The 22,528-nt window shown below is 50.9% G+C and overlaps 6 protein-coding genes across 6 annotated transcripts; all 6 read right to left on the bottom strand.

Moving 5' to 3' along the window:
* Positions 1–8: 8 nt before the first annotated feature.
* On the bottom strand, positions 9–6,229 carry BO85DRAFT_382243 (mismatch repair ATPase MSH2; the record flags this gene model as incomplete). The annotated part of the gene is made up of 8 exons (XM_025656462.1): positions 9–353; positions 400–485; positions 538–879; positions 1,056–2,190; positions 2,253–2,396; positions 2,834–2,906; positions 3,322–6,134; positions 6,206–6,229. The coding sequence occupies 8 exons, from the start codon at positions 6,227–6,229 to the stop codon at positions 9–11; spliced, it is 4,962 nt and encodes a 1,653-aa protein (XP_025511192.1).
* A 253-nt stretch (positions 6,230–6,482) lies between these two features.
* Positions 6,483–8,330, bottom strand: BO85DRAFT_453367 (DNA replication factor Cdt1 C-terminal domain-containing protein). Its single transcript, XM_025661035.1, has one exon. The coding sequence runs from the start codon at positions 8,123–8,125 to the stop codon at positions 6,650–6,652; it is 1,476 nt and encodes a 491-aa protein (XP_025511193.1). The 5' UTR covers positions 8,126–8,330; the 3' UTR covers positions 6,483–6,649.
* Positions 8,331–8,949: 619 nt separating this feature from the next.
* On the bottom strand, positions 8,950–10,063 carry BO85DRAFT_453368 (uncharacterized protein). The gene is made up of 3 exons (XM_025661036.1): positions 9,655–10,063; positions 9,476–9,576; positions 8,950–9,394 (listed from the first exon to the last, which is right to left on the bottom strand). Exons 1-3 carry the CDS (start codon positions 9,764–9,766, stop codon positions 9,224–9,226), a joined length of 384 nt encoding a protein of 127 aa, XP_025511194.1. The 5' UTR covers positions 9,767–10,063; the 3' UTR covers positions 8,950–9,223.
* A 398-nt stretch (positions 10,064–10,461) lies between these two features.
* On the bottom strand, positions 10,462–11,115 carry BO85DRAFT_161777 (uncharacterized protein). Its single transcript, XM_025654239.1, has one exon. It carries the CDS (start codon positions 10,876–10,878, stop codon positions 10,504–10,506), a length of 375 nt encoding a protein of 124 aa, XP_025511195.1. The 5' UTR covers positions 10,879–11,115; the 3' UTR covers positions 10,462–10,503.
* A 47-nt stretch (positions 11,116–11,162) lies between these two features.
* On the bottom strand, positions 11,163–13,189 carry BO85DRAFT_382166 (C2H2 transcription factor; the record flags this gene model as incomplete). The annotated part of the gene is made up of 2 exons (XM_025656456.1): positions 11,163–11,327; positions 11,384–13,189. The coding sequence occupies 2 exons, from the start codon at positions 13,187–13,189 to the stop codon at positions 11,163–11,165; spliced, it is 1,971 nt and encodes a 656-aa protein (XP_025511196.1).
* A 7,135-nt stretch (positions 13,190–20,324) lies between these two features.
* BO85DRAFT_453372 (Golgi transport complex subunit COG5) lies at positions 20,325–22,115 on the bottom strand. Its single transcript, XM_025661037.1, has one exon. It carries the CDS (start codon positions 21,832–21,834, stop codon positions 20,401–20,403), a length of 1,434 nt encoding a protein of 477 aa, XP_025511197.1. The 5' UTR covers positions 21,835–22,115; the 3' UTR covers positions 20,325–20,400.
* Between the last annotated feature and the right edge of the window lie 413 nt (positions 22,116–22,528).

Here is a 22,528-nt window from a genome sequence, read left to right on the forward strand (position 1 = left end):
ATCATATACTATCGATGCCCTCGCCTCCTCAATTCGCCTTGGCCAAACGCCCCTGGAACCTTCAGTATCCCATTCGCTGCAGTTCCCATGCCTCCAACCATGGACGAGGAACTGCTGCTGCTACTACTGGTCTTGCGAGGCTGTGTCAGCATCGACCATACCTCAGTCATGCTCGCCCGGCGCGCAGGAAGCATGCTGTACTGCATGCCGTACAGGTTGCGTCTGTGGATAGGAGGCACAAAGCGGCCAGTCACAAGGCAAAAGATGACTTGTGGGGAAAGATAATGTTTCCGTAGGCGATGACCCAGTTGGAAGTACTGATCAAACATGGCACGGAGAGTAAGAGGGATAGACTGTTCAAGTTAGCATTTGGTGGCTCAGTGGAAATTGGCTGCTCACCTCGAGGTGAATATAAGGCACAGTGACACTCGACTTGCTTGTCGAGGACTTGTCGTGCTCTTCACGAAGTTCGAATCGTATCCCACCTGAGAATGCAATCAGCTAATTGGCCTTCGATAAGACGTGAACGTAACGCACCTGGCAGTCTCCGTGAGTCCTTGACTCTGAGCATCAGTGCAAAAAGCGGGAAATGATTCAAGAATGCCAAGCAGGTATCGAGAGCTGCCTTAAGTGAAATGATCAACATCCGCGCGCTCGCGAAGGCGAGATAGAAGACGATAACTGTGGGTAGAAGGAAGAAAAGAACGGTGAACAAGATGGTCCCAAGAAGTAGTTGGTCAAGATCGTAATCGCATGAATCTATACGGTTGCGAAGCACGTTTCGCTTCTTGCCGCGGAAAAGATGGAAAAGCGAGATAATGATGGTAAGTTGCCAGTTAAAAATCCGGGCAGATGCGATGTAGAAAGAGTAGATATGCACTGTCAAAATAGATATGAGGTCGGAAAACAGGGCAATTGGCATACTTGCCCCGGCAAAACTGGAACAGCCGACAACGTAAATAATATGTGGTAGGTAAGGTTGCAAGTTGGCGATGCAAGCTTTCATCTAATTAGCCCAAATAAAACATTAGGAAGGACAGGGAATCCAAGCTTACCCGCCCAGTTTTCAATGACCCACAAGAAAAGGTCACCCAAGAACGCGGCGAGTTCGTTATTGAGCTTAAGACCAGCCGGCCAGTCCATGAGCCAGGAAATAGTACCCTGTAGCCCTTCCACTGTATAGCCTGTCAAGATGAAACTGATCTGAAAGGCGACCCAGTTGGCATTGTCGATAATGTATGACCCTAGTGCAATCCCAATAATCACATCGTTGGCGACAAGCCACAAGCTGTTGTAGAAGCGAATGTAGTCCGGATGACTCGTAGTCACACTCTCCCAATTATCTTTCCTCTGGCGTAGTTTCACATACTGTATGGGCCAGTAACAGAACTGCTGTAATCGAATATCCACCTGCTGAGCTGTCGCAGATATGTCTTTCAGAGCAGCGGCATCAGGACGAGCGCGCCATTCGAGAATCTGCAGGACAATCTCTGCAATCGTGCGGTGGAAGACAAGCCCAACAATGAATATGCGGGTAATTACAGGCCAGATCCACTGCCAAAAGACATAGGAAACGCCGAGAACGAACAGATCCCATAGCGTAGTAGCGGATTCTACAACCCGCTCACCCACACTCATGCTTCTCTTGACACGGATGCCTACCAAATGGCTATTCTTCTCCATAAGCTTCCCCATCTCATAAGCGCAGTTGACCTGGTTAATGATGAGGGGGAGGGCCTGTTCTTTAGACGACGGAACATGCTTGACTACCGTGTGGAGCTTCAACTTTTCCACCAGCATTCCAGCTTGAGCCTTGTCCGACTCCTCTTCGGTATCAATCTTGTCGGATACAGCATCTGACTTATCCGAGCCAAACACCTTGTCGCCCAATGCCAGAGAGATCGGTTCCAAAGACATGTATTCCATCCTGGTAGGATGGGGCCGATGAAACATGATAACCTGGACAGACAAGTTTGTTTCCGGCGGACAGAAGATCCGAGGGACCTTGCCTGACGAACTCGTAGTAACATAGAGATGGGACGGATTGAAAGCCGTTGGCGGATCTGGAGAATTAGTCGACCCTAGAACATGCATAGCCGAGCGTCCGCATAGAGCGAATATCCGTACGATAGGATGGGGGCTATTGCGGAAAAGAATCCCCGCCCGCAAAGCGTTGTCGACATTCCGGGGCTATCGGCCAAATGTTAGCTGCCTCTCGCTCCCAGCATGAACACAGTATAACCCAGTTTTACCTCCACATCTTCCAAGACCGTCAGAACAAAAAAGTCCACCTCTGAATTCCGCCATCCAACAATCACTCCTGGCGACGATGACCGGGGAAGATCGTATGGCCAAAATACCCGTAGCAATCCATCGCTCATGAGCATGTTGACATCCTCCAACCACAATCAAAAGGAGCCTCGACGGCGTAGTTGTTCGCGCGCGGAGACGCCCAGGTGCACGTATCGAGGGTGCTAATCAAGAATATCAGCCTTGTTCGGGATCTCATAGCTGTATGGCCGTTCCGCAACAGCACGGCAAGCCAGCCACCGCGATAGTAGCATACCAATTCACCCTCAGTCGCAGCTATGTGATTGATAGGAAGTACGAGAAGAAAGAAGAATACTGATAAGAGGAGGAAACCCTTTGCGGTCCGTGTCTATTGTCGAGGGAGAAGTTAGCCCGTCCGTTGTTCAGTTACCGCGATTGCGCGAAGGAACAGGTAGCAGAACGAAGCATACCACAACGCCGTGATCCCAGGCGAATATAGCCAATTCGTATAGGCGAGTAACAAGATCCCACCTCGCGGTGATGTAGCCCGCTACGAAGATACCGAGAGTGAGGATGGAAAAGGGGTGCATGAATCAAGCTGTCCGGCGGGTGGTCGCTTCAGTTTGCGCGCATTGCTGAGGGGAGTGAAGAGGGCTGGAAGCGGAAGCGAAATTGCCGAAAAAGAGTGACGATCGCACAAGACAGGCTGACAAGTCATACAAGGGGAGATCAAAGACAATGAGAGCTTCTCAATCAACCGGCAAGCTGAAAGTCTCACGGCACGGAGTGGGCGATGGGGAAGATGCGGACCGCAACCCTGAGGCGTCTAGATCTCCGCGGTCCCACGTGACTGGGTATACATCTATGCTACTACACAGTACGGAGTAGATAAAGATTTGAGGCATGTTTTTGTATTGTGCTCCTTAAACTAGATTTAACAAAGAAATTCTTCTAATCCTTTACCCATTGACCCATGACAACATACAAATAATCCCATTCCGAACTCCCAGCCGCTATAAACCCGAATGGCAGCAAACCCATACCCATAACTACAGAGCCTTAATGCCCTGGAACACCTTGTTCGCTTGTAACTTTGGATCACTGTTGACAAGGTCACGCATGATTTGGCGCTTTTCTTCAACCGTCAGGTCCTTGCCGGGTGCCTCAATTGCTTCCTTCCACTTCAGCAACATGTCCTTGAGGAGAGCACTTCCCTCCTCAACTTCTTCCTGGGAGTACTTGTCAAGTGTCATGTTGGACTCTTGTCCCTGTGCTCCAGAGGAAGTGAAGTCCTCAAGCTCGTCTGCCTTCTGTCGCGCCATGTTGACCACCTTCTCCGGGAAGCGGACCAATTCAGCGACGTGAATACCGAATGACTGGTCACAGATGCCCGGTTCGACGCGGTACAGTAGTGTGACCTGGTCCCGCTTCGAGTCTTTGCTCTCCTCATCGCCTGTGCCATCACCAATAAAAGCCACTACATGTAGGTTCTTGGCCGACTTGGGGTAGCGATCGGCCAGGGCCGTCAATTCGTGGAAGTGGGTTGCAAACAGGCCGAAACAGCGAATCTCAGTGACGATGTGCTCTGAAATAGCCCATGCAAGGCCGAATCCATCGTATGTACTAGTTCCGCGACCAAGTTCATCGATGATGATCAAGGACTCCGAGGTCGCGGACTTGAGGATGTTTGAGGTTTCAAGCATCTCGGCCATGAAAGTCGACACACCCTTGAGCTGCGAGTCACTCGCACCAACACGAGCAAGGATACAGTCGAATATAGTCAGCTCCGCCTCGGAGCAGGGCACGAAACAGCCCGTCTGAGCCATCAGCGCAATGACGCCAATCTGTCGGATATAGGTCGATTTACCACCCATGTTGGGACCGGTAATAATGAGGAAGGAAGACTCATCACGGATGAGCGACACATCGTTGGTGATGAATGAAATATCATCCTGCATTTCCATGCAGGGATGCCGCGCCTCCTTCAGGATCGTGTTTCCAGTACCGCGCGGGTGAATTTTGGGGCGGACATAGGGCGTAGGGGCGTGTACCGCACAATGCGCGAAGCTCACAATAACATCGAGATGAGCTAGAACGCCAGCAAGCTGCTCCAGGACAGGGCAGTAGGAAGCAGCTACACCAACGACCTCGCTAACCAGACCAGTCTGGGTACGATTGTAGTTGGAAGACAGCTGATCGTGCTCACGACGGAGCCCTTGCATTGTCGAAGTCGTAAAGTAGACACCGTTCTTCTGGGTGGAGCACTCCTGGTACTCTCTCTTGTTGCGGATACAGCCTGCCTCGTTGCGAGTCAGTCGGAAGCACCAGCCATGCACACGATGGTTCTCCAGAAACAGCTTCTTGTCCACTTCTTGGTCCAGATCCCGGCCCACGCGACGGTGTTCCGAGTCCATATCGTGACGCAGCTTATCCAACTTCTTGCGAATGATGCGCAAGCTCTCATCGAACTCCGGCTTGATAATGAACTCGTGGTTCTCCAACGCATCCAAGTCCACCGTCGTCTCAACCATCTCCTCCAGCTTCGCCAGGTTATCCGAATGGCTGCGCAGCTTAGACGTATACTCCGCTTCCAGAGGCGTCTGATACTGCTCATCCATCACATTCTCCAGCGATGCAACAAAGCCCGGCAGGCGAATGGCGACTTGATACACACGCACGACATCCTCCAACGTCGCCTGCTTTCTCTGGAACCGCTTCGCCAAGCGATATAAATCCGGGATCGAGCGCAGATGCTCCTCCTGCATCGTCTGCCGAAGCTCCGTGTCCATCACAAACGACTCCACCAGCTGCTGTCTCTTCTCAATCTCAGCCTTATCCATCAACGGCTGCTTCAACCACTGCGCCAGCAACCTGCTTCCTACCGGCGTCTTACAATGATTCAGCAACCCGAACAGACTCATCGACTTAGATCCGTCCCGCGGACCCGGCATGAGATTCAACGCCCTCAGCGCCGACGAATCCAGCTTCATGAACTGTGACAGATCATGCTGATACAGACGATACTGGCCAAAGTTGGATGGATCCGTCATAACGCCGAGGTACTTGATCAGCGCCGCCGCGGAACCCATTGCCAACTTCAGCTCAGTCTGCGGCAGCGTCCCCGCAGACCTCTCATCCCTCAACAACCTCGTCAAATCCTGCTCAATATCCCTGACCCCAAAGTCACCACTCTGCCTTTCCGACACGGCAATCCCACAACTGTCCATAATGTTCCTCACCTTCCCCAGCTCCACATCCTTCCTCCCGGCGTCCATCTGCACAAGACACTCCTTCACTCCCAGCTGAATTACCAACGACTCCAGATTCGAATAGACATCATTATCCAAGAACTCACTCACACCAAGCTCCCTAACACTCGCATCCGCAAAGCAAACCCCCACACTCCTGGCCTCCCCGGCCTTCGCGGATATCTTCACAGCCAGAATGATCGGTGCCCCGGCCTCAATATTCAATCCACCCACACTCCCCAATTCCTCTTCCACATCCTGCAAGTTACCGGGACTAGCCTGCTTAATGAGCTTCCACTGTCCGCCGCGCCCGCTCGCAGAGCCCCAGATCTCCACTCGTCGATTGAGTCGAAATAGCGCCTCGCGCAGGAAATTGCGGAATACAGTCACGCTCATCGTCACGGAGGGCAGGCCGCCTGTGTCGCTGCGGCCGAGGTTGCGGATCACAGAGGTGGTTTTGTAAACGGTGCGAGCGATGAATTCGGCTTCGGCGCCGTGGGCGGAGTACCAGTCTCCGCGGTCGAAAACTCGAATGGTCTCATTGTTGTTGTTGTTGTTGTCAGAGGAGGAGGAAATGGAGCGGTAGAAGCGGATGAAGCCGACTTCGTCGTCCACCTAGACAGAACAATTAGTCCAATGTCAGCCGATTTCTCTTCTTATTGATTTTTAAATCGGGCGGAGCTTACCTTGAGATCTGGTCGAGATGACATGGTGCTATAGTCTATCTCCAACGAGGAAAGAGACTTGTGCGCCTGCTTGTCGGTCGTTGGAGGTATGGGCTCAAAGCTAAGCTGCGGATAGTTGATAGTTGATAGGTATGGCTGCCGACGCGCTGCGGGAAACGCGGTCACGTGTATACGCGTCCGCGCGCGGCCGGGTTGATTAAGGGATCTGCTGCCTGAGGTATGGACATGAAGATGGGGAAAGAATACACCTGGATATACGGATAGGAAAAGCACAGAGTCATAGTCTTATAAGTTGTTTTTATACTATCATTACATACATATGCTAATGCTACATACCGCTGACAATGCAATCATAATGCCGGAGGCATACCAGGCCACCCGGATGAGGTATCAAACAGAACATCCATCCAAACGAAAGACACAGGTGTATCCAACGTAACCATATCAAGCAGCAGAGACGACAGTCTTCTGCGCCTCAGACCCTTCCCACCCAAGCTTCAACTGGGCCACCTTGGCTCCAATTTCCTTGGGCTGGACATCCGCACATGACTTAAGAACCACAGACTTCATCTGATTCACCGTGACGAGATTCACCCACCCCCCGGCAACATCCTCCCGGGCCAGAATCTCCAAACAAATCTCCACCTCCCGCTGGGAAATCGGACTCCGCACAGAATCCCGGACGTGCTGCGCAATCATCTCGATCCGGAACGGCGTCCGCTGCGCAGCCATCACGGCCTTCGCTCCGGTCCCGACATACCCAGCAGGTCTCAGCAGCGCCAAAACCCCCGCAACCTCCTCCACGCGCTCCGCAGCTGCCCTCCTTAACAGCTCCTGCTTCGACGGCGGCGGCGGCAACGTCGCCTGTCGCAGCTGCTTATCCTTGATGCGCTCCAGTAGTCCCTTCCGGCGCGTACTTGCCGCATCGATCGGTTTCTCTGGCACATCGTCCTTCCCATCCGCACGTAACTTTTCCGTCTTCAGTCGAATCACCCCGCCCCTCAAGTCCTGCAACCGTTGCTGTCCCTTCCGGAACGTGGTGAACGGTGTCAACGACTCTTGGATCGTCGCAACGCCCAGCGTGTTGACGAAGTCCACCCTTGATTCGTCTCCGTCCACCGCATCCAATGCCTTCTCCCAAAGCAAATCCACGCTCTGCTCAAACCGCTCTTGCAATTCACTCTCGCTCGTCCGCTCCTCGCCCTCCCGTACAATTCGCTCCAAACACACCCTTCCCAGTCCATAGTTCGCAATTCGATACCCGGGAAAGGCTGTCGATGATGGCTCCTGGTCCAGAACCCAAATGAGTCGTTGCAGATCCTTAATTACCACCTTCCGCTTCTTCCAGAGTCGTTCAATGGTAGGGAGCAGTTCTCTCAGGTCGGCAGGGGCAGTAACACCATTGTGCATAGCATGAAGCGCAACAGCCTTCAGGAACGCTCCATGCAGGTTTACGAGATCCTCCACACATGCTGCACGACGATTCACAGGAGCTGGCTTTGTGGTTGTCTTCCTAGCACCTGTGCGTTTCGAGGGGGTACTCGGCGGCTGCTCAGGAACAGCAGTAGCAGCCGAGCCGCTCCTCCTCACTGACACCGAAGACCGTGCATAATGTCCGCTTCTAGGCGTATTCAAGGTCAATTCTCCCAATCGAAGAGACTTGGAAGGTGTGACTGCATCCGTGCTTTCCACTCCTTGAGGGCCCCGGCAGTCGACGTTTTCGAGCTCGACCAGTTTGCGTTTCTTGGAAGGCGTGACCGGGACATTCGTCGTCGTTGTCGTAGCGGGCTTCTTGATATCCGATAAGGAGGAAGGAGCTACAACACCAGGCTTAGTCGCTCTTGCGAAGCTCTGGATGCCCGGTTGCTGCTGCTGTTGCAGGCCTCGGGCTGCCTGCCTTGTGGAATAAGTGCGCGGCATCGCGGTTTCCGATTATTAAAATGAGGAAATTAAGGGATAGGAATCCTATTGGCGTATCATAGAGTAATTATTAGACAATTAGACCCTTTAGATAAGATATGATAGAAGTAGTAGTGGTGTACGTATGGGAAGTCTGGGGAAGAGAGGAAGAAGATAATATGAGTGTTAGAGAAAATCCACTAAAACGGGGAATGATTGTTCTTTTTTTCTTTAAGGGATGGGACAAATGGATGGGTAACAGCGGGTAGCGTGGATTTTAGGTGGAGTTCACGCGCGACGCGATCAAGGCGCGTCTGGTGTCTTTGGCGTATCCGTGTTGGCCGGAAAGGGTAATATTAGTTTTTGAGTTGGAACTTTAGCTGCGGGTCATGATCACATTGACTTTTGATGAGTGCAGAAAGAGAATTATATCATTGATTCACTCGAGAGAGAGATTGTTGTTCTCTCAATATTAGCCATACTTCCGTGGTCATATATGAATAGAATGAATGTTGATATCTCTCACTAGTCTCTACAGCAATAATCAGCCTCGGAATGCAGCATACCGGTAACCCCCCCTCCCTCCCCCCTCCCCGCACTGTTAGTTAGTAGTCTAGACCAAGTGCTGCAGATTGGGGACGGAGGTATGCTCTAGAACGTTGCTTTTCTTGTCACTCTCTCTCTCCACTATTTTTGCACTTTGGTTGGGTACGTAGTTGGCTAGACCGTAGTCATCCAACCTTACTAACTAGATCATATTCTGGCTCCGCACACTACGTAACTATTCCACTACACCATATTCAAACCTATACAGACACCAATATCCAGACATAGAAGAGAAAAATGGTAAATAAATGCATCATTCATTAACATAACACCATCACCTTAACCCAGATATACGTAGTTAAGTACATAAACAACATATCCAGACAAGACACACAACTCGTCATTCTTATCATCACGATAATTATAAAAGTAGAGAAAAAAAAAGATGCATATTAAAACAGCATCAGCATCATCATAAAGCCCAGCCCAGCTAAGCTCTCATTCATTTTCCAATCAACCACCTTCCTCCTCATCAATTATATGAATCACTTCCAAGAGGCTGTAAGATTATTATTATTTCTTCCCTCCAAACCACCCGGACACCGCTCCCTTCGCCTCCGCCGCCTTCTCCTCAACCTTACCCTCCAACTTCTCTGCTCCTGAGCGCAACTCAGCCGTCTTGTCGCGACCAATCTTCTCCAGACGGTTCATGCTATCTTTGGCGTCTTTGCTGGCGGTGTCGATCTATTACCAATCACACAATATCATTAGCATCCATCGTGTCACATCATGGGATGAAAAAGAAAAAAATAGGGTATGGCATACCGCCTCATCAACATTCAACCGTGCCTCATACGCTGCCTTTTCACCTGCCTTCTCGGCTTGATCGCCTGTGGGTGCCTTGAGACGGGCAAGGTGGGCGTCATCTATAATACCATCGAACATCCAGCATTAGCAAACACCCATCAAACGACGAAAAGGAAAGAAGAAGTGGCTTGGCATACGTCTCATCTCCTCCTTCGCAACCTTGGGATCGCCTCCAGCGCGGTACATGTAATAGCCACCGGCGCCGAGGGCAGCAATGCCGAGGTAGAGGGCAGTAGGGTTCTTCGACATGGTGGATGTGTATGTATATGTATGATCTTCTTTGAGGTATAGAACAATTCGAATGGTATGCTTGTTATTTGTTTGCAGCTTGAATGAAATCCGGTACAGGAGGGAGACAACAGACAGGTACTTATAGATTGTAGATGAGTTGAAGTTGGAAATGAACTTTGGTTGTTAGGCTGGGCAGAGAGAAAGAAAGTAATGAGTGCAAGTGGCTAACTAGGCAAGTGTCACAGGGTATGACGTCTTTGGGGGGTTAGGGTCCGGCTTCGGTCTTCTTCTCCTCTTGTCGGGTGGTGCAGTCGGTTCTTTTTTATTTTATTTTTGTTTTCTTGTTTGTTTTACTTGTAAATTTTTAGGTGTTTTTGCTTGTGCGAATCAGATGATCTGGGTACTTGAGTTTATTGTAGAGGTTTTGTAAGTCGATTATTTCTCCCATATATTGTCTCTGTAGTAGAGGTATTTGCAGATAGCTACAGAGCTATGCTGTTCCGGCGCGGCGAGAATCGGCTGCGGGACCGACACTACGTCACTGCAAGGTCATCGGGTCCAACGGCTTCCATGACCCAACTCTTCTTGCTTCTGACACAAGTACTAACGAAGGACATAGGGTAGATGTTGCTGGAGTGGGCTGGTGTAAATCGAACACGTCATGATGGGGCTGTTATCTACTTCATGTTGACTATGTAGTAGTTACCCACCAGTTACAAAGTACAACTGGAATGGAATTGAATCTCTGACATTTATCACTTTACCCGCAGCTGGTTGCTAATTGAATCCTCACTGTCGCAGAAAAAAAAGACACATATAATGAAATACACAGAGGGCCACACTTGGACACCATAAGGAGAGCGCAATGGATAGATATAGACAGAAGCCGAACACACAATCGAAGCCACACCACGACCAGAGTAGGAAACTCCTTCCATAACCTCGTAGCTGAGCTCGAGATCAAGGCCGGGGGTATCTTCATGCACTATGGACAGCAGACCGGAGGTGATGAGAACGCCAAAACATGCAACCGGACAAAAAAAACCAAAAGACAAAGAGAAAGAAAACACCCGAACGAAGACACAGCAATTGTCAGAGAGCCCATATATCGATCCAACCCACTGATGCATTATTCGTCAGTCATCACATCATAAAGATTCCCGCAGCCGAGCGGTGGTGTGCAGCTCCGAGTAACGAGAGGCTAAGTATCTAGCAATCCGCAGTTATATCAAGAACAAAGAAAATGTAGAGGATCCCCCAGAAAGAAAAAGACCGGGCGCCCCGTACTATACAACTCCGGCTCGAAACAAAAGAGGAAATGGCGGGAAAACCGAGAAAGATCGACTTCAGAATTGAAACAATTCAGAACCCCTGCTCGCAGAGGACATCCCAACATGTTCACACCACGATTCCTTCACAGAAAAAGCTTCGCTGCGCTTTTGTTCTCACTCGTGGCAACGGCAACCAGTGCCTCCAGCCGACCCATTCCAGGCTCTCGGGCAGTGTGAGGCAGGAATTCGGACCGTGGATCATGTTTGCCGTGATAGCTCTCAGTCTGTGGGGGAAGCGGGGGACAGGCCTGCAGTTCAATCAGTGATTTGGCCCTCAGCGATACTCCGGGTAACGGGTGCGTACTGCATGAGAAGTATCGGATGAAAACGGGGGGTGGTGCGGCTCCACATATCCATTGTTGTGCACAATGGCGGGGTGGTATTCCAGGGACGCCGTTGAGGGAGTATGTACCCCTTCACTGCTACTGGAGTCCTCAGGCGAGGTTCGCGTGGCCTGAGAGCTCGAGGTAGCATTGCTGTAGGAAGGAGCATGCCCATGTCCTCGGTATTCGTGGAACTGTGGTTGGTACGAAGACGAGGGGCGAGATCCCACATTGTGAATCTCTGCAATGGTCTGCTGGCTCCAGTTCGATGCGTCCCGCTGTGGAGGCTTGTCTCTGATGTGCAAACCAGTAAGGTTCGTGTGCAATGACATGTCCCAAGAGACATGGCCCCGTCGGTGACCAGGGCCAGAGATTGGCGGCGCCGGTCGTTTAGCGGGCTGTGTGTAGTTGTAGCCCCCGGCAAGGTTATAATTCGGAGGAGGCTTGTTAGGGTTGTCGATTTGCATCGGACTCGACCGCCGAACGGGCGGTGTCAAGGGCCTTTGAGCCACCACCTTATCAAAGCTCTCAATTCCAGGCAGCCGCGGTGGCTGCTCTGTTGATCCATTGGCGCCAAAAGGTGGCTTAAACACTTCTGGCGTCTGATAGTTGCTAAGACCGCTTGTAGCAGGCCGAGGGACCGTAGACCAAGTCGAAGGATGCCAAGTCCTTCTCCGGAGATCAGCGTCAGTAGCACCGTGGTTTGTTTCGTCGCGGGAGAGTGAGTAGGACGAGCTGACAGGGCTCGCGTAGACGCCTCCATGAGGAGCATACGCTTGCGTCGGAACGTAGTTCGGCGGGTAGGCATTGACGTGTTGCGATGCGAACGGGTTCGCACCCGTAGGAACGGAGAGACGGCGGGCGGCAGTTTTGCCTTCCCAGAAGCCTGAGGCCTGTGATGCCGTAGAGATGGGGGAAGCTACGTGGGGGCTGCCGTTGCCGCCCGCTGAGAAGATGTGGTGAGACGGCGTGTAGGGAGATCCGCCGGCTGCTGGACCGGGTATTCCACGGGCTGGTGGCGTGCTAGGGGCGTCCATCGGCTCCATCAGGCGCGCCCTATCATTCGCCATCATCAAGGGTGGAGGTCGGCGACGAAGCTCCTGGGGCTGACTGAAGGTGGACGCGGTTGAGGTAATGCTCGAGGCAGATAGGTTTCGACTGTGACCTCTGCTATGGGTTCCCTGACTGCCCGCGGTTCCTGCTCTAGCTCGACCTTGGGGTCGTACACGGTCTGTCCGGATCTGGCGCTGGAATCGTGTTCCAGTGGCTGCAAGAGAGTCTCCAGGGATTTCCTCGTTGACGTGCACCGTCTGAGCATGCTGTCGCAAATTATCGAGACGGGAAAAGCGACGTGAACAGTGACACTGAAACGGACGTTCTCCGGTATGTTTGCGGATATGTCGAGCGAGATGTTCACTTCTTGTAAAACTCAAGTTACACGGTGGGAAGTCGGTGCAATAGAATCGTTGACCCTTCTTCTTTTTCGAAGGTGGAGCGCCACCCTTATTTTCCGCCTCATGTTCAGATCCTTCATCTGACTCACCGTGTACAGCATCCTCTGAGGTCAGCGATGCACTCCCCTGGGAGTCGGCATGGTGATGTGAGTCTTCGATGCTATTAATGTTCCGAGGCGTGCTCTCGTCGTGGGCAGCGATCATGGACGATGTCGTATCTTGGGGCGCCGCGCCGGGCTTGGCGTGAGGGCGAGGTGTGGAAGATGTTGTCGCCTCCTCCATGACGCGGTCTGGCGGCGATGAAATATTATTCACAGGTAAGAATGAAGACATATTGACAGCGAGGGCAACCCTCGACTCCACCGAGTAGTCTATGTACTGTTCCGAAAACCAGGCAGGCGAGCGATCGACGGAATGCGAGCTAGAGCCGTTTCAAGGGTGAAAGATGGAGGTTTCAAGATGTCAAAAACGCGGTGTCGATCGCACGATGCTGACTACTGGATAAATGTGCGCAGCAATGTAAGCAAATGAACCATCGTGTTTGAACATAATTTCCGTTGTGAATAAATTTTACCACCTCAAAGAAGGCGTAAACATTACCAGCAAGGGAGTAGTGAGGGGGATCTTTGTGGTTTCTGGTATCGGGCGAACGAGGAGGGGGAGAAAAAAAAAAGAATTTTGGGAAACTTACGAAGGAGGGGAGGTAACTCAAGGTGTTTTGAAATCCGAGCGAGGGGTTGAAAAGTGAGGAATGTTGGAGACAAATGGCGATGACCTGTTTAGCCGAATGCCCGACGAAGATGGCGAAGCAAGGGTAGCCAGGTTGTACACGATAGATGGAAGGGCACGACCATTAGGTGTGAGGACGCATCGCTCACAGATCGACCTGGCCGAGAGGAGGTAGGGACAGCTGGTTGATCGACCGACAGATAAGACTGGTGGACTGAACGGGCAGAAGGATACGATGACGGAGAAGGGAGGGAGGTGAGGTTTAAGGCAGGTGTATCGGTGATCACTAATAGGAAAAGAGGCGGCGGCGGCGATGGAGGATGAGGACGTGGTAGTTGGAGGTGGTCAGCGGTGGTTGTTGTTTGGGGAGATTTGGCGGACTCGATCGAGTTTCCCGCCGACGTCGAGTCCTGGTTGTGGGTATGACAGTCAGGACACCGACCCAGCCAAGACCTGAACTAATGGCAATAAAAATAGGTGTATCGCGAACCGATCGGGCCCCTGGTTTACGGATCGTCCGGGGAGAAACCAGGCATGCGCAACGGAAACAATAAACGGAGAAGTCAAATGAAAATAGAACAGGATGAAAAAAAGAAAGAAAAACAACAACAACCGAAATCAGAAACTAAAATGTGATATGGATTGCCACAAAAAAACCAAAGATTGTATAAATCATATAAATAGTATAGGGACGAAACCAACCACGTCCAAGCTAGGCTGGGCACTAGTAAGCGATGATGTACAGGCACCAGGGCCACGAGGGGCGGTGATGGATGGGAAGGAAGGATGAGGGGAGGGGGAGGGGGATTTGTTGGACAGGAAGGGAAAGGAAGGATGGGAAAGAATGGAAAGGGAAGAAGGATGGACGGTCAGAGGGTGAGACGGGAAAGTCAAGTAAGTAGGCGAAGAAAAAGAACAACAAGAGAGGAAGAGGAGGCTGATGGATCCCAAACTTTAGATTGGAGGGAAGGGAAGGGTGAGAGTCCATACAAGTAGTAGTAGTAGTACTAGTAGTGTGTAGCCTGTAACCAGGGTGAAGATGACGGCAACCCACCCACCCCAAACAGGTGAATGGTGACGACGATAGTGCCGGGCGTCAGGACCCCAGCCAGAAACACTTCAGGAGTAGATGGAGAAGCAACTGGAGGCTTATCGGAAACAACGGTCGATTCGGCAGCGGACGGCGAAACGAGGGGGCACAAAGAGGAAGAGTAGTGTGATTGTGAATAGAGAGTAGATAGTGGTAGAAAGAGAAGAAAGAGGAGGTGAGAAGGGAGAAAGATGAAGAGAGAGGGAGAAGGTCAGAAAGACGAAACAGGCGTCAAGAGGAGGGGGGAAAACCGGTGGAGAGAGAAGAAGAGTACTAAGTAGTAAGTAGTAATGGTGGTAGATAGTGGTAGCGGTAGTGGTAGTGGTAAGTATAAAGTCGAATACTCATCCAGAAAGAGTAAGAATCCTTATTTTACTTAATATTTTCTTCTCTTTTTCCCCCTTTTGGGTACCAGACAAATTTACCCTACAAGAAAGAAAGGGAAAAAAAACCACCATCTATTCAGACTACAAGGCTGAGTACCTTCGGTCGGGGGTACAGGGTACTTAGATAGAGAGCGGCGACTTAGCCAGTCACCGCCGCAATGCTACGTACGATCGTTGGAGAGGAACGGATAGCGCCTGAGTTTACAGTTTGATCAACATGACGGTGACGATGCGGATTTGTCCTCTATTGAGTTCGGGCGAATAATGAACTCACCGGGGGGTTGAGAGTGAAGGTTGATAGGTAAACTCTTTTAGCCCCAGGTACTGACGACTTGGTCCGGACCGATGGACACGAATCATCGATCGCAAGACCGGTGGAGATACTCCAGTTGGATGAATTCATGAGCCAGTCTCGCCGACGGTTGGAGCCTTGGATTTGCCTGAACGATGGGAAAGTTGGACTGTAGGATTCTGTTTCATCGAGTGGTCATCGGTCGGCAATCCCGGGTTTATCCCTTCCAGACACATAGCAGGGAAAAGAGAAAAGAAACGAGAGATACGATAACATCTACGAGGCAAAGTACCTGATACACCGATATGGCGAGATTGGAGGTATCTAATATCCCAAGGAAGACAGAAACATGAGAGAGGATGGGCACACCGAATCAATACCGCTCGTACGCGCCGGTATGAACCCCGTATCAGGAACCCAGCGCTTAGCAATCGCCAGAGAAGGAAGCGGGCAACAAGATGGGCTGGCTTGCGAAGACCCTTCCCAAGGGTTTGAACACCTTCCCTCGAGAACCCAGAACTAATTCGGATGAATGGGCTTCTTCGAGGTTGTTTCTCGGTAAGGCTGGCTAAATTGGCCCCAAAAGAAGTTCTCGGCCCAGGTCTGTCTGGAGCGGTGCCATGGTCAGTCTGGATCAAGGGTCCTTCTTGGACAGTTCATATACCGGAGGAGGCCCGTCCAAGAAAAGAGTGGTGAGTGGTGAGGCACCAGGCACTGCAGCCAGTGGGGCACCGCAGAGGGGGACACCGATCGGCTACTTTTTCCCGGTGCCAGGGCTGCCCGTCAACTGGACGGATTACTGTTTGATGATTCATGAATCGTTCTTGCCCGGCTGAGTCCAGGTGCTGACCAGAAATCCTCCGCGGATGGCCCACGGGCGGCGACTCTCGGTGACGTTAACCACTCAATGCTCCCTCGCCCCTTTGTCTGGTAAGTTTGACCGGTGACAAAACCCCCAGCCCAGATCTGCTCATTCTCTTCTTCGCCTTTGGTCTGTCCACCACCCAGACATCCCGTTCGTGAGTTTGGAGGGGAAAAGGATAAGGGCCCGAGCCAAATGTTGCGGTGCAGAGTGTGTGCCATGTCTCGTGGCGTGGCACAGAGCGGCGTTACCGGGCAATCCGGGGGTTCGAGAGGGGGAGATGAGGGAAAGAATAGTGAAATGGGGAAAAGTGGACTAATCGCCTAGATACACACATTGTGACTGACTGACTGACTGCCTGCCTGCCAGACTAGACTCCGTATAGACTAAACGGATTAAAGGTACATGAAGGTCCACCTGTCTTTCAGTGTGGACGGTATATTGTGAGATCTAGGCTGCAATGCTGCAGGAGAGGGGAGGCACAGGGTGCGACGACTGCGTAAGCCGGCCAACGCCTGACTGGATTATCAAACGGCCCAGGACAGCAGGATTCAGCATGGAATACGAACGGAATGTCGCACAATGGGTTCCGGGGCTTCCACACCTGCAGTTTGAGGTGGAATTCTCCGGGCCGAACGCTGCAGTACCTTACATCGGCCTCGTCACAAATTCGTGTCCTCGCCGGTATACTACTGAGTAGATGGCTCGACATCTCAGTGTCATCTCACATTCAACGGCACACTCTATTTGAGACGCTCCCTCCGTTTCATAATCCCCACCAAGGAAGATTAGCAGTATCGTCATGACAATGTCGATGTTAATAGCAGTGATATACGTCAGGCCTGAACTAACTGGCTGAAAGCTTGTTCCTGATTAACGAAGAGCGCAGCATTAACTCCCCAGCAGGCTCCATCATGGCCGCGTTCAGGACATTGATAAGGTTCCTTCTTGAACTCAAGACCCCGGTGGACAATAGTAATTCAATTCATTTAGACTCTGGGGAAAACCTGGAGCAAAGTCAAAGTAGGGCACTCAGGTGTCTGCACGCATCTCCTCGCCAGCCTCTCTAGTACCTGCAAACGGCACGGGAGTCGATGGAAGCTTCTTCATCGCGTCTATGACCTCTGGTCGATGCGGGACAAAGAGGAGTCCATCTGGGGGTGCACGCGGACAGCTAACGCCACATGTTAGAGTGATGATGTGCTCCCCGGTATGGAGATTGGAGTCAAAAGCGCGCCGATTGACAGCAGCTTTCCCTGGAATTCCCATGCGCGGGGCTACTTAGCCTGAGCATGGAAGAGATAACCCAAGTAGGCGGAGCAACGTGCTTATAGGACGTCGGAGTATAGGCCTGCGAGCCTCGCAAAAGTTACTTTACTGTGGTGAGTAAAGATGTGAACAATGCATTAGTGTCCCGCATTGGCCTTATTGATGGGATCGTGGGGGTTTTACAGTACTGTTTACCCTTCTCTCCAGCCCAGATTGGCAGCCAATATCCAGCTATTTTGGAAACCCACACGCTGAACAGGCTATTCAACCTAAGCCGTGCTATACAACGACATATGTCATATGTCAGTATGAAGCAACCCGTCAGTTGCCCGATCCTGGATTAACCTAACTTCCACTCGGAAGGTAGCGGCACCAAGCTCTAGAAGAATCAGTCTGGTCCCCCAGAGGATCGTAAAAACTAGCACCTCAAACCAAGTCCGATCTCGCCATCATTCCCAGGGTCGAACGGGAAGAGGGGGTGGAAACGCTCGTCTCGTAAAAAAGGGCGGGTAAGTTAGTTCCCCCCTCTAGCACTGCAGAGATCCGGTCTGGGTGATCGACGTGGCACTGCCAGTCTAGTAATCCACCAATGAACAGGACCAAAAGCAGGTAAGGCACAGGAGCACGGGCGAACGCACAGGTAAAGGTACCACGCCTCCCCGACCAGCAGGCCCATTCATCATTGCACCACCACCATCTTTCTCCTCCATTTGCTCTGGTTGCTTGCCCCTCATTTCCAAAACCTGATAAGCCCACCGGCACACGCGCGCGCCACTGAGGGGCAAAAAAGAGAGTCAATCAGGTTTAGTTTCCCCCTTTTGTGCCAAGATCATCTTTAGTGACTACTACGATGTCCATCAAGGGGGAGCGGGAGGGAGACAAGAGGAGAAGATGGTTGTAGTAAATGCTGAAGAGGGCTAAATCGGGTGTGAGGGGATCCCGTAAGACAGGTTCAATCAATGATGATGATGATGATGATTGATGACAGGTGACACGGGTCTGTCCCATCCCTGCTGTATCTGAAACATCGATATCGGTGATGACGGGAACTGCCAGTTGCATCCCTCGCCTCTAATCTATCTATTATTATCTCCTTTCCCTTTTTCCCTTCCCCTCCTTGCCGTCGGGTTCTTATCAATGGGAAAGCGGGGTTATGATAAGTACAGTAACTGAGTAGTCCAAGTGGGATGTCCCCGGAGCTAACGAGAAGAGGGGAGAATAGAGAAAGGGAAAAGGAAAGGGCGCGTGCACGGATGTACGTGTGTGTGCTATCTGGCCTAGCTGACTGGCTGACAGGACTAAACTAGTAGTGGTTTCGTTTTTTCTTTAGTCTGCTTGTGCTACCCGCTGAGAGATGGAGTACAAAGCAGGTACCTGCGTTGCAAGAGAGGGGTGTACCTGGTAAGGTATTGTTGAGGTATCTACTACTACCTACTTTATTGTTCTACTCTCCCCAGATTAACATAACGTTATACTCCATAGTAGGTGTAATCAACACCCAAACCACTTGATAAATATACACAACAAAACAAGTAAGAATAAAAGACAATAAAAAGATTAGAAGTCTCATCACCAACAACTTATCCACCTAAACGCTTACGTATAAGACCATCAGATCACAGCGGGTCCTGGATCCAGGATGCTGACGTCTTACATTATGTGATTCTCTCTCTCTCTTTCTCCGGCGGCAAAACACTTCCTCTCTACACACACTGCAGCACACTACTAGAATACATTTATCATAGCGCAAGTAAGTATCTACTAAAACAGTACTTTCCTTCCATCCGTCCTTAATCAATCCCTTTTCGCCGAAGAATGTACCCTTTCCCCCAAAACACACCCAAACTGAGGTATATATATACACACACTACTACTTGGTAGCACCGAATCAGTAAGTAACGGATTAAGAAACTAAATCGAAACCCAAACCCCAAACCTAACCTAATACTTACTTAGTTAACTTACCTGTAGAACTACTAAGTAAGTTGCTAAGTAACATGTATGACTCACATCATCATACATCAACCCAGCCAACCAACCACGAACCAACTGAATCCTCCTACCACCTACAGTACACAGCCTGTATACTACTTACGCATTACTTACCTCTATCGACAATCCACTCCAAAGTTAAGTGCAGTGCGTATCGTATCTAGGCACAGACACAACATACATTACACGCTTACGTGTGGCAAAAAAGCAAAAATAAAAAAAAAGCAAATTCAATCTGAAACTATACTATACTATACTATAGTAGTAGTAAGAATAAACCCTAAATATGGACAAGAAGATATCCTCCGATAAATTACTAGTATCCTACACAAACATCAAATATCAAAGAGCCAGATCAATCCGAAGTATACGTATGCTTGCTTAGTAGTAGTAAGTAGGCTGTTCAATAAAAGAACAGAGAGAAAAAAAAAAGGAGGGAAAGGAAAAAGTGAGGCGAAGTCAAACCCCCATGATTGGTCCAGAGATGTATGGTTGCACAGTTAAGTAATACTACCACCATCACTTCACGCTTACTATTTATTTTTCTTGGAGATGGAAGAAATTGGGGGCCGAGCTGGAAGGATAAGGCAAGCCAGGGGGGATGGGGCAGGTGGGTTGGTGTCAGCTGATGATGATGATGATGATGATGCATGTATGCATGTATGTATGTGTATGTGTATATGTATGTGGTCAGTGTGTACCTGATAGGCATGTACTGTGTCTATTTTACATTTTACATTTCACATGGGAAATGTGTCTGTTGTACTACTTACTTACTCTTGCCTGCTTGCTTTGGCTGTGTGCCTGAGGAAACTAACTTACTCACTGCGAATGTGGTAGGGGGGGGGGATTATGGCGTTATTGTGTTTAGTTGTAGCTATTTATCATTATAATACATACTGCACCGCCTCAAATGCGCTCCCATCATGCCTGTCTATCTAGTACACTGGCAATAGAACTGACCATAACAGCTGCTTCCCGTTCCCAGCTCCTCTCCAATCCCGAGTCAACCCCCAGTCGCTTCTCAGTGCCGAGGATTGATGTGGGGAGCTGCGAGCCCCGCAGAACGCAGTCCTTGACTTCCTTCTTGATACGGTCCCGGTTGGAGCGCAATGTCCGGGCGGACACGCCGCCGCGGTTGATGATTTCCTGCACACGAGCCGCGAGGTACGATGCGAGTGATCGCCAAAAGTAGGATGGGAGGGAAGACGTGTCAAGAGCATTCAGCAATGGTTGCAGCAAATTATTCTTGCCACTGGCTTGGACCTGTGGTTCCTGCTGTTCCCCGTTGCGGGTGCCAGCAGCTGCAGCTGCAGCAGGTGCTGCTGGGGGGAAGAGTGGATGCGAGGGTGGACGTAGGTTGTTGAGAATAGCTTCCAGGGCAAAGACATCCTGGCAGCGTGCAGACAGGTCGGAGAGAGTGCGCTCGAGAGTGGGCAACATGGTGAGCGCCCGAGTGAGGTTACTCAGGGACGAGGAAATGGCCGTTTGCATGTATCCTTGCAGGGTTGAGAGGAGCAAGTCTGGCTGGAAACTTGCTGCGGAGGTGACATTTTTGGGGACCGGCGATAAGAGATATAAGATGTTGACGGCAGAGACGAGGCGTGCTCTGGCATCGCGCGCCTGTTTGTAGCTCATTTGAGACTGGGAGCCAGAGCCCGCGCTTGCAATGGTCGACATGGTAAACCGGCCGATGGCTTGCTGGGCTCTCGTCTTGACCATGTTCTCGGCGGGAATGACAAGCTCACTGCGCAGCGTTCGGATGACCTTGACGCGGTCTAGTCCATGGCCTTCCTCGCCTACTGCCGTCTCAGAGAACATTCGACGTAGACTCACAATCGTGGAGGCGGCCCGTTCCAGGGTCCGGTAGTCATCCTTTGCAGGGGCTGTAGCATCAAGGCCTCCGATCTCTGCGAGCTGGCTATCCAGCTGTCGGCCTAGAGAAAGACAGCGTGCAACCGCTCGTGCGAGTCGTACAGTAGCCAACGACTTCTCTGCAGCCACCCTGGCCTCATCGGCAGCTTCCCATTTGCGGAGAACTTCCCTTTCCAGCCGCTCATATCCCTGCGTTACCGAAGCGATCTGCTCTTCGGCTTCTTTGAGAATACGGCCCGCTGCGGCGGTCTGGTCGCGCGTGTGCGTCAGTAGGGGGAGGGCAGACTTAGTGGTCAGCGCATGGATGTGGGTGTCGATCTCCTGAAGATCGAATAACACCCGTGAAAGCGGGGTTGAAAGATCCAGCGGTGTGTCTGTTGCATTGTTGGTGGCTACAACCAAGGAATTGGCAAACGAGGCGGGTGAGAATTCCGGGTCTAGGAAGGCCTCGTAGTCTATGTATGAGGGTTCACCGTCCGCCATGGCTTGTGGCGTCTGAGTGGGAGGCAATCAGGGAAGCAGACAGGTAAGAAAGATTGGGAAGAAAGAAAGAAGCAGCGAAATTGGAGAATATGGAACTGAAACTCAAAATAAAGGAGGCTTGGGTATCACCGTATCGAACAAAGCAGATGGATTACAGGCCAGCCGTGTTGTTTACCCCAGGTGGCCGCTTGACCGCAGGAAAATCAAAGCTTAATGTGGCAGAGACTCCCATGTGATAGAGAGGATAGAATGGGGGATGCTGATCCAGCTAGCCATCGTTCAGCTCAAATGCTCGTGAAGACAAGCAGCAGCAGTTGTTGTTCGGGATGCCATGTGTCGCCGAGTGCATTAGTCAGCTGGCATAAGACGGTGGATATTTCCCAAGCATATCCTGCCAGTTCAGTCTATATCTGACATGTTTACAACACACTGCATTCACATTGGTCGCTTATATGTCCGACGATGGCAGTATCATCGTCTCTTGAATAGTGTTCTCCTATCACATTCCATATCTACATCTACTGATTCGCGTTCTGCCAACATATACTTGGTAAGGTTTGTGTCTCAAAAGTAGTCGATAAACTTTTATCAATCTTAGTTGTATTTTCTCGTTAGCTCCCTAACAGACCCACCTATAACAAACGAGTCAATCACTGCACGTAGACAATATTTCAGGCACATTTATGGCCATATG

This window comes from Aspergillus piperis, assembly GCF_003184755.1.
Source record: "Aspergillus piperis CBS 112811 unplaced genomic scaffold BO85scaffold_25, whole genome shotgun sequence".
Taxonomy (NCBI): Eukaryota; Fungi; Ascomycota; class Eurotiomycetes; order Eurotiales; family Aspergillaceae; genus Aspergillus; species Aspergillus piperis.